General features: G+C 36.1%; 1 protein-coding gene across 2 annotated transcripts in view; it reads left to right on the forward strand.

Moving 5' to 3' along the window:
• Positions 1-6,821: 6,821 nt before the first annotated feature.
• The window catches only part of STXBP5 (syntaxin binding protein 5), a 3,006,986-nt gene continuing 3,001,551 nt past the window's right edge, over positions 6,822-12,256 (forward strand). For both annotated transcript variants that reach the window (XM_044068842.1, XM_044068850.1), the window contains exons 1-2: positions 6,822-7,267; positions 9,380-9,477. In XM_044068842.1, coding sequence (XP_043924777.1) covers positions 7,142-7,267; positions 9,380-9,477 — 224 coding nt within the window. In that variant the 5' untranslated portion in view covers positions 6,822-7,141. The remainder of the gene's footprint in view (positions 7,268-9,379; positions 9,478-12,256) is intronic.

Raw genomic sequence — 12,256 nt, forward strand, 5'->3', positions numbered from 1 at the left:
AATGCCACTGTTGTATGGTATATCAACAAACAGGGGGCTACAAGATCTTACCTTCCTTGCCGACTGGCACTTCTGCTATGGGATCTGGCTATCAAGTATCAAGTGACTCTTCAGGAAGTTTATATTCCTTCAGGTCAGAACATTATGGCAGACACTTTGAGCAGGTCCTTCATTCAATCCCATGAATGGATGCTTCACAGGGATGTGTTTCTGGACATTGTTCACCAGTGGGATACTCCTCAAGTAGATCTCTTTGCCTCTAAACAGACAACTTCATCTGTTTTGCGCTAGAGTCCCAGGTCCTCTGGTATGGAAGGTGGACACCCTCTCATTTTCTTGAAAGGGGATGTTTCTTTATGCATTTCCTTCCCTTCCTCTCATTCTGAGAGTCCTGTTCAAGATTCAACAGGATGCTCCCAAAATCTTGTTGGTGACTCCCTTTTGGCCACGACAGCACTGGTTCCCTCTACTTCCGCATCTAGCCAAGGACAGTCATCACAAGTTACCTCACAGGGTGGATCTTCTCATACAAGACAAGGGGTCTCTCATCCATCCCTACCTGTTCATGCTTCAACTGACACTGTGGGTGATAGAGTTTTGATCCCTCATAGACACCTTTTTTCTGAAGATATATTGCAGGTCTTGCAGCAGGCCAGCAAACCTACTACTAGAAAATCCTACTTGTGTAAATGGAAGAGGTTTTCTATTTTGTGTCTTTCTCATGACCTGGACCCAGTTTCTGTGAATGTTCCTTTGGTTCTCTCTTATTTGTGTGTGTTGCTCAATGCTGGTTTGGCCTATTCTTCTGTTAAGGCCCAATTATCAACTCTTTCTGTTTGTCTACCTTTAACTCTCCCATTAGCTGCTAGATTTGAGGCTATGCAATTTTTTAAAGGTGTCCTTAATATTAGAACTTCCAGGAAGACAGTTCCTTCTCCCTGTGATCTTAATTTCATTCTGGAAAAATTGACTCAGGCTCCTTTTGAGCCTGGTGTTTCAGCTTCCTTGCAAAATTATTCTTGGAAGACAGTTCTTTTGTTAGCTCTTCTGCCAGATGGGTCTCCGAGTTGCAAGCTCTTATGGCTAGTCTACCTTTTTTGATATTTCATGAGGACAGGGTGTCCTTGATACAAATCATTCTTTCATGCCCAACGTGGTTAATGACTTGTCTTAGACTTAGATGTGCATAGATAGCTCAGATATTTTTATTTGGATAAAACTAAAGCTATCAGACAATCAGACCACTTGTTTGATTTATTTCATCCCAGGTCTTTACGTTTGGCTGTTTGCAAGCAAACTCTTTTCTTTTGTTATGCTTTTCATAGTGACAGCCTTCCTTCTTCTGTAAAGACTCATTCTGCTAGGGCTGTGGCTTCTTCTGGTGTTTTTTTCCAAGGGCTTAGACACTAATTCTATTCTTGAAGCTGCTACCTGGACCTCTGTGTATGCCTTTACCAAACATTACCAGTTGGGTGGTATCTCCAGAGCTAGGGCTGGTTTTGCTAATGCCATTCTTCATGGCTTCTTAGAGGGCTCTGCTGCTGCTTCCTCCTCCCAAGTTTCTTCTTGAGCTTTGGCATGGACATAGTACAATTGTGTAAAATCTTACCATAATGGTAAATGTCCTTGCATTTACCGCTGCAGTATTCGCTCCCTCCCTCCATCTCCCTAGTCTTTTTTATCCTTCCTGGATGTGCAAGTTCTCTTTGGTTTTACTTGGACTGCTGGTCCTACTAGGGCAATCATTTTTGAGGATCGCACACCTAAACATCACCTTTATGCCCTACACTATGCAAGGAGTGTGTAGGTGACATTCAGCTTACATTAAAGCAATAGTAGACTTTGGTAAACTGGCTGGACGGTGGGTGGGCTTCACGGCAGGGAATCCCATTTGTAATGAATACTGCAGCGGTGAAGGCAAGGACCATTATGGTAACATTTTACACAACTGTGCTTTCTCTCCTACCACCACTAATGGTAGGGTTCATTTAGACTTTATTGAGACACAGCTAGGATAAGTGTATCTGCCTTGTATCCACTGATAGGCTCCATTGCAAACTTGTACCAGACTAAGCAGGTAACCAGCAAATGAATGAATAAACAAAATGCAACATACCATACACAATGTACTTCACCAAAATTATGCCATGTTTTATTTATTCCAGAATAATTAATATCATACTTACTTTGTTAAATTTTGGTCTTTTGATACAGACATGCTTAGTATTTAGTTTTTACTAATTATAACTGTCATAACCCAAGCATTTCTATATAAGATAATAAATAGTTGTTAAACAAAAACATATGTAAAAATATAATGAATACATTAAGCATCAAATCAAGATTATTTATTATTTATTTATTTATTTTACTTTTGTTTACCATAAAGGTCTGACTGGATGTAATACCTTTTTCAGTGGAGGCCCAGGGAGAAAAGCTCCACATTTACAAGAAAAATGTACAAAATATCAAAACATTGCAATAGAGAAGTTACACATAGATACAGTGTAATACATACAGAATCCTTAATACCTCGATTTTACATATATAGACTAAGGTTTATACATATTTCTAATAATAGAGGATACTGATATGTCTATCTACCAGAAACTTTATGTATGTGCATAACTATGGAGTGATAACACAGGTAAATAATACTATATTATCAGGGAGATAATAATAAAAATAAGTAAAATATTTGCTTAATTACTGAACTAAACTCCATTTGTGGAGTCAACTACTAAAACTTCCAGTTTTACGCATATTATTTCAAATCTATATGCAGATGTATGTTGAAGAAATAAAGAAAAACTCTCGTTAGAGCAAACAGTGTATTTCTAAATGAAGAAAACGTCAATTATTTTGAAGGCACTTCGATATATGTGCATACTGTTTACTGTAATGTTCTACTGTTTTAAATTACCTACTGATGTTTGATAAATACGACGATATAGTTTTATTATTCAGTGGTCAACCATCAAAGAGATGCAAGCCTTAAACAGACTTTCCAATGATAATTCAATTTATATTCGGCCAGCTGATAAAGGAGGTGAACTAGTGGTCATGGACTTTGATAAATATGTGAGCTCAGTGCTACAGCTTTTAAATGATGAATTGACTTATGAGAAAATTATTTTTGATGTCCATGATGTCATTTATAGGGTACATTCTTCATTGAATGATTGCCTCTTTTGAACATTATTGATGCTAATATTTTTAAGTTTTGCTGTGTCGATTCTTCCTTAATAAGAGGTTTCTACACATTACCTAAAGTACATAAAAGCTTATCTAATCCGCCCTAGAGACCGATTGTCTCAGGACGGGGGTGGGCGACTGAAATGATTTCTGTTTATGTGGAACGACATTTAAGACCAATATTAGATAATTATTTGGTGGTCCTTAATGATTCTGGACCATTTTTATCTCAGTTATTTGATTATTGTTTTAAGGAGGGCTCATGTGCTTATTTTCTGTTTGTAACATTAGACATATGTTCTTTGTTCACAGTGATACTAAATGATAGTGGATTGGAATTTGTTAAGGAATTTTTATTAGATGATGGAACATATGATATAAAACAGATTTAATATGTTTATTTATAGAAACCATCTTGGATAATAATGTCTTTACCTTTGATAACTGTTATTATAGGCAGAAGATCAGAGTGGCCATGGGCACTTGCTGTGCCAACAGCTATGTTAATATGGTGTTGGCACAGTGGGAAAAGACATGTGGCCAATAATAGTTTTCTGGGTCATATTAAGTTCTATGAGCATTTTGTAGATGATGTGTTTATGTTGTGAGAGGGAACCACAGAAGATTTAATGTGCTTCCTAGAGTATTTACATGGTACTACCAATTTTCTTATGTTTACCAGTAGTTACTCTACACAATGGATTGACTATTTGGATATACAGCTAGAAAAAGATCCTCTTGGTAACAATATTGCCAGTTGTTATAGGAAAGACTGTTACAAGAATCATATCTTGCATAGAAATAGTCTTCACCCCCACACTCATTTTCAAAAACATCATTAAGGGTCAAGCAATGAGACTTTCTTGCCTAAATAGTAGGGAAGATGGATTTATGACAGCTTTGGAAGTACTAAGTGATGAATTATCAGCAAGGGGTTACAGGGATGGCGAAGGAGAAAAAAGTATTAATGAGGCCAGAACACTTAGGGGTAGTAGAGCTTCCCCTTATTATTCAGATACGAATTATAGGAATGAAGTATCTGGATCAGTTACCAGCTATAAAGCTCCAAGGGTAAATTTGACATACTCTAGCAATATCAAGGTTATTTGTGATACAATAAAAAAAGAATTGGCACGTTTTGACATCGGATAGTACGATTAATACTGTAATAGGAACAAAACCAACTTTCTCATTTAGGAATAAAAAGTCCTTGAAAAGGTCACTATGTTATAATTACTCTATAACCAGTAATGGCAGCATTATACAGCGGACTGTTCCTTGTGGTTCCTGTAATCTCTATCATTTAATTGATACACATAATACCTTTGTACATCCCTATACTGGTGCTGTTTATAATTTTAAAGTTCATGTGACTTGTAGGACAAAAAAATTAGTTTATTTGGCACAATGCAATGTTTGCAAAAAATTCTACATAGGCAAAACAAACAGGATACTTTTTGAAAGAATGAGGGAACATCATAAGGATATCAGGAATCTGAATGTTAACAATTCTCTGGCTAGGCATTTTAAAGACACTGACACTACACACAGCTTTAATTTTAAAGTTATTGAGATAGTAAATGAAAATGGCAGACTTGGTGATATTATTACTCATACTGAAAGCCATGAATTGTTTTGGATATTACATCTGCAAGCTGATAAAACTTTTGGACTAAATTACAAGGTTTCTTTAAAACCTAAATTGAAGAGTATGTGGTTTTAATTACTTTTTTGTATAATGTGTATGAGAACTGCATATTTATTGGTTGTCCCTTTTTTAAATTTGTATTTAATGACTGAATTATGTAATTTGATATGGTCTGAAGAAGTTTTTACGAAAACGCTTACCAGTTTTATTTATTAAAGTGTTTATAAGTACCTTCTAGCCTTTGGCACAGTTTTTTATTATTATTTTATGTTTTATCTGCTTCCGGTTCTTGCTTGGTGGTTTTGTTTTCTTCAGGATTATTTATTTATTTATTTATTTTACTTTTGTTTACCATAAAGGTCCGTCTGGATGCAATATCCTTTTCAGTGGAGGCCCAGGCAGAAAAGCTCCACATTTACAAGACAAATGTACAAAATTTCAAAACACTGCAATAGAGAAGTAACACATAGATACAGTGTAATACATACTGAGTCCTTAATACCTCGATTTTACATATATGGACTAAGGTTTATACATGTTTCTAATAAGAGAGGATACTGATATGTCTATCTACCAGAAACTTTATGTATGTGTATAACTATGGAGTGATAACACAGGTGAATAATACTATATTATCAGAAGAGATAATATTAAAAATAAGTAAAATATTTGCTTAATTACTGTACTAAACTCCATTAGTTGAGTCAACTACTAAAGCTTCCAGTTTTTCGCATATTATTTCAAATCTGTATGCAGATGTATGTTGAAGAAGTAAAGAAAAACTGGTTAGAGCAAACAGTGTATTTCTAAATAAATACAACGTCAATTATTTTAAAGACACTTCGATATATGTGTGCATACTATTTACTGTAATTTTCTACTGTTTTAAATTACCTACTGATGTTTGGTAAGTACGACGATACGGTTTTGTTATTCAGTAGTCATTGGGTTTAAATTTAAACTAAAATTTTGGGAAATTCAAGTTCATCATTTTACGTACACCCGAAATCCTTTACGTTATCAAACTTACTAATACGATGAATCTTTCATAGCCCTCAACTTATTTACTCAAGAATGTGGGGCAAACTCAAAAATAATGGGAAGCAAAGGCCAATACTTGCGTCAGTTGCTAAATATTACTCTAATTCACTTAAAAGTAATAGAACAAGTTTTGCACACACGTACATATTCTGAACAATAATTAATAAGAAACTCTAGTGTATATTTGACATTACTGAGCAAATGCAGTCCTCACTGAAAAACCAGAAAATGAAACATTGGGCGAGCGACAGGGCAAAAATCAGGCACGCTCTGCAGGGGCATTACGATAAATATTAGCCGATGGATATTTTGGCAATAAGCTGTTCCACCTTCCTTACTCATAAATACACACTGCCCTTCGAAGTCATATAATACAAATCATATGCGTTAAAACAAGCTTGATTGCAGTTATGAAACCAATTGATGTTCAGTGAACAAGTAACGTCTGCCACACATTTATTCTAAATATTTAAAGAAAAAAAAAACGTCCCCTTACGCTTTTCAAACGCATCAAGATTTAGGTTACTAAATATCAGACTTTGGTGATATTTGTACAAAAATGAATACGAATGAATGGGCCTGTCTCGCAAACTATATAGCTCCCTTAGAACCAGTGTGCAAGTGTTTAGAACAGAAATACACAAGGAAAAGACGCACTAATGTGGTAAAGGTCATTTTACTTTGCCAATTTGTGCGTAACATAAATGACAACACACCATGACTAGTGGATTCACCTTTTTATTTCCAATCTGGGTTACACTCTGATTCAAAGCCCAACTAAAGTGGCAAGTGCAAGCAAAGAGTGCATCACCTCATCTCCCTGCTCTTACCCCATCTGCCACCTTGTCTGGAGGATGTGGTTGCTATGCTGCTGTCAGGTGCAGTACTGACATCCGGGTTTTGTGGTAATGCGCTTGCGCATTCGTGGCACCGCTGCGTTTCCGTGTTGGAGAACTAAGGCATACATACACTCGCCCAAGGAAGAGTGCCTGAGTGAGAGAGAGGAATATTGGTTGTCAGTTTGCTGTGTGACACATACTGCCAAAACTCGGAAACAGCTGACTAAAACACACTGGGAATAAATAACAAAGGGCTACTGGAGTAATCACGCCGGCAGTTCAGGGGGCATGGAGAATAGCACCTTGTCAAGACATTAACATGTGAAAGCTTGGAAGACAGTAGTACTGAAAGAGTGTGAATGTGTGTGCCTGTGTTTTCTTTAATTTGGTTTTGTCGACATAAATCTCTGTTGCGAGGATGAAGAAAATTAAGAAGGTGCTGGACGGCATAGCAGCAGTTTCGTCGTCCTCGTCAGTGCAGCCTGGTATAAAGGAGAATGACATCCAGGAGACACTTCAGTCCGAGCACTTCCAGCTCTGCAAGGTGAGAGAGGGTTAGAATTAGTAGGGCTGCCTGGCAGATGTAGCGTTCATGTTCTCACCATGATGTAACACACTCATTCACTCTGGTTTTACCTCTTCCTGAATGGACAGTGTAAACACTGGTTCTTCATATATGGTTTTCTGCTCACTGGTAGGATGCAGCCACTTCTTAGTCGTGCAAGACCATGATTAACCAAAAAATCTGCTAATCAGATTTATGAGATGCAAAAAGGGAGGGCTAGGGGAAGGTGCGGAAGAGAAATTATTCATTTTTTTGTATTAAATACAGTAGTGCTGTGGGAGATTATGTGGTCTGTATAGAAAAATAATCTTCCATGTTATATGGGAAGTGCGTTTTCTTTTGGGGGGGGCGGCTTTTGTGCTTATGCATATTTAACAGTTATAGTAGTAGCATTGCTTGCATTATTGTGAAAATAGTTGTTCTATTCTATCTGTATTATGTCTTATGTAATAAAGATAATTATCCTAGTATTTTTCTGAATACATAAATCTGTTTACATCTTTATAAAGATGCACTGGACATATTCTAGTAAAAAAAATGACACACACACACAGAGTATATGTGTGTGTGTGTGTAACTTATACTACATTAGTTAATTAACTGTGCATTAAAATTCATTTTATAGATCTGAAAGCATTATGTTTTTATTTTCTTCCTTTTTTGTGGTTTGCCAAATGAAGACACCTTTTGGAAGTAAAACCAGCATTTCCTTTTTAAGCCAGTCTGTATTAAGCTAGTAGAAGGGTTGACACAGGATATTGGGCCCTGTGTCCAGTGTTTTTTTTTTTTTTTTTTTTTGGGGGGGGGGGTTGTAGTGCTAAGAAACACACAGTTAAAGACATTAACTGTTACAGTGTATCAACGGAAATCAAATCTTGTACTAAATCTCATGTGTTTGCAGGCTAAAGACATTATCGTGCTGATTGTCTCTGTGTGGTAATTAGCTGACTGCTCTACAGAGCTGTGGAACGGTTTGTTTTGTTTATATGTGAATAGTGCTATAATGAAAGGGCAGTGCACTGACTAGCACTTTTGCAATTTAAGGAGGCCAGATTTACTTAATTTCTGCTGCTTTGATCAGCATAGTTGTTTTATTGTTGAGAAAATACATTTTTGTTAAAAAAAATTTACAGCATACATAAGAGAATATTTTCTATCACAGTCCTGATATGCACTGGTGGCCATGTAATGGTTTTATACTCTCTGAAATTTTATTTATGTTTCATAACTGTGAGGTTTGACCTAGGCAGAGCCTCTTTTCAGAAGAGGCCCAGGGAGAAAAGCTTCACAGAAACATAGTAAATGAAGTACAGGTCATACACAGCATGTGTAATGTTTAGTAAGCTGGACAGTTAATAGAACTTCATATCATTTACACTTGAAATTTGTATTAAGTTTTTATGTATGCAGTTTATTCATGGATTTGCTTACAGTGTGCTAATATGCTAGATGTAAAATGTGTAAACAGTTAGCTTTTAGCTTTGTATACATCTGGTATATTTAGGTTTATGAATCAGGAAAAGTACATAATAGTTATTATGTTGACTTTACCCATATTTTGAAAATCTTCACATATTTACTATACTCTAAGCAAAATTTGTTTATTAGATGAGAATATTGGTGAATCACAGCTTGTCTGCCATGTCTGGAAACAATATAAGTGTAGAAATACATGAACCACCCTAAGTGCATTTGACTAGTAGTGAATTGTGATATTGTTCACTTGATCTGAGGTGGGATGGATATTGAAAACCTTTATCTTTAAGTTCATGATTGTTAACCCCCCAAAAAAGCAGTGTTTGAGACTTTCTTATGGGGGTCCTTTACTTTGGACTTTGGTAAATATTATTAAAGTGCCTGGTGCATTACATGTGTAATCTTTAATAGAGATTCTAAGTGCAGCATTCTTTAAAAAGTGTACTCTTATTTTGTGTGTGCTGACTTATGGCTGAGCAGCTACTGTTAACTTCTTGTATGATGTGTTACTAAGCTGCAGTTCATTGATTTGTACATTCTAAAAGTTTGATCCTGTTCGTGGTTTAACTTCCCATTTTTCTTCTTCTTTTTTACCCTTGCTTTTTGTATCAACAGACTGTCCGCCATGGGTTCCCATACCAGCCTTCATCCATGGCTTTTGACCCAGTGCAGAAAATCCTTGCAGTTGGTACACAGGCTGGAGCTCTGAGGCTGTATCCTTTCATAAAACAGTAGTAAGTCAAAGACCACTCTTTTATAGTTTCTGCATCAGTGAAGGGCATACCTTCAACATCAGGTATGTAAGGTTGGTGAAGTGGTAGGACAGAGGGAGTGTTTCTTGCACATGTATATATGGTGATGATGATGTATCCTTTTAGTGGTGTGATGCATTAGTTGCTGCTGACTGTAATCAGAGGCTGTGCAGTGAAGCAAGACTTTTAGTCCTATGTTTTTAATAGCAGCAGAATAAATGTATTTTAATAGGAGCATTAACACAAGACTTGTAATTGCTGTTGTACTTTTTCTGCTCATTTAACGAAGGAAATTAAATGTTTAGTGTCGTGTTAGTGTTTGTCCTTGGATGCTGCAGTTTTTTTGGCAAAGAGATTGTGTTCGAACTAAATGCAAAGGAAATGTTAGGATATACGTGCTGAAGAATACAGTGAATCCCAGCTTTTCATGTTATTAAATGTATTTGCAGTGACTAGATGGTTCTTTTAGACTCCTCTACTTTGGGAGAACATATTGGATTTCTTCACAATTGTGTCTGGTTACATTTTGAAAACCCTTTGTGTCTGTTCATTTACTATCTGTCGTAGTATATTTTATCAGATATTTACTATACCATAAGCAAAATATGTTTCAGGTAAAATATTGCCCAGTATTTGCACTCAGCTTGGTCTTGCACCCGTGCATTGTTTGCTGTTTTAGAAGCTGTGATTCAGTTTTATTTTATACTGATACAGGTTACTATTAACACAATATTTTTAGATCTGTATGGCTATAATAGTTTTAGTATAAAAGTTGTCCTTTTAAATAGTGAGCATTTAATATGAAGTGATGTTCTGATTACTTCTGAATTTATGCCATAATTAAATTAGAAGTGCATTTTTAAAAGGCTGTGTGATCCCAGAGGTAATTTTGGAATAATGAGGGATTTTAGTGTGGCATGTAGAAGTAAAAGTTGCTTTGGCATTTTGTATATCCTTGAAGTGTTTGGTATTACACAATTACATTAAAGGAAACAGTCAGTGAGGTATGTATTCTGTGCATACTTTGTAACATTAAGAATGCATTACCATTTACTTCTAGTAGGTCACTGACTTTTTTTTTGTTTGTTCTCTCATGTTAAGCATTGAGAAAACTACATTTGAAAGAGTATCACAATGTCCATGCATGTCATACAATAGCTAGAGTTTGTTATAGGAAGCTCTTGCTCTTTTTATAGTGATGCTGTTTTTGTTGTGGCTGACACAGATTTTGCAGAACAATGTTCTTTATTTTTGCTTTTATTGAGTCCTTTAACACAAGGACTCTGATTTTGTATTTTGTCATGACCATTTTTCACATCTCAGACTTACAATTTGCTAAAATGTAATAATTTGATTGTATTTTTCCTAAGCAAATATCATGCATATGCCAAACTGAGTACTGAAAAGACTATCTGGCTAGGGATTGGTCTCTATAATTTTAATTTTAAAATTCCTTTAGATTAAAAGGGTAGGAAAAATGTTTAAAGCTCAGGGTGTGTGGAAAACACTACCATGTACTGTTTATTATTATTAGGGAAAGGACCATGATTGAGCATATTTTTGCTGGTCTTAGAGGTAGATCTGCACTTAGCCCTAAGTAGAGAGAAGAAAGGAAGCACTGAAAAGGCAGAAAGCCTTGTAAATGTTATAGAGTGTGCTTTATAGTTAGATCTTAAGTCTTAGATGCTTTTAGAGGCTCATACATGGTATTATTATTTGCTTTTTATTCTTTGATTAACAAATTTGGATACCACCTGCAGCTTGGATTCTTTCTGAAGGGCGAAACTAGTTTGATGTTAACACTTAGCTGCATTACTTTGCAGGTTACTTTATTGGTTTCCAGGACAAGTACTTTTCAGTTTGTGAGTGGAGAATAAGCAATGTTTTGTGCACTCAAGTTTCATGCTAGAGCTTTTTGACAAAAATCAATATTTTCTGGGCTCAATACAGAAGGTTCAGCTATTTTGTTTAACTGTTATGCCTGTTTTAATGTCAGAAACAGCTGCAAGAATCTTGAATTCTGTTTCAAGGGCAAACAGACATATCATCTTCTTTTATCCTGTCTAGTTCTGGAAGCAGGTCAACTGTTTCAGGTCACAATGGCCTGCAAAATCCACCCATGTTGTTAACTCACTTATGTGATCCTCCTTTATTGTCCTGTAGAATCTGGTCACTTCTCTAGTATCTTTTCAGTCTTTTGCTTTGTCACAGTCTTTTCATTCTTCTTCACCCCAAACTTACACATCTTTTACTTTCTTCATTTATCTTCATTCAAACGTTATAAACCAGCTAATTCTCTTCCCGCTTGCAAAAACTCCTTAAACTTGCTAAACCAGGGGAAGATAACATTTGCTCACATTTTGTTAAAGCCTGTGATTATCATCTCCTGTCCCATTGCTGCCATCAGTAATTTCTCCTGATTTTTGGCAATATTCCAAAGCAGTGGATACCGAGCATCTGTTATTCCTTTCAAGTAAGTAGATGCTATGTCACTCCTCAGCCGTTACTGTCCCATCTTAGTCTTTCCTCCGTTATCCAGGTTACTGAAAACCACAGTAGCTTTTCAACTCAGTGCTTAACTAAATTAAAATGGATGAATGATATGGTTTCCATCCTGGTCACAATGCCTCCTCACTCCTGATGACTGTAACCAGTGCCACTTATTAATAGACAGAGCTTGAGAAACATAATGGGTCATGTCGCTATGTATATAAAACCTTTGACTGAGTCACATGTCCTA

The sequence above is a fragment of the Protopterus annectens genome, chromosome 1.part0 (assembly GCF_019279795.1).
Source record: "Protopterus annectens isolate FY-2018-M chromosome 1.part0, PAN1.0, whole genome shotgun sequence".
Lineage (NCBI taxonomy): Eukaryota > Metazoa > Chordata > Ceratodontiformes > Protopteridae > Protopterus > Protopterus annectens.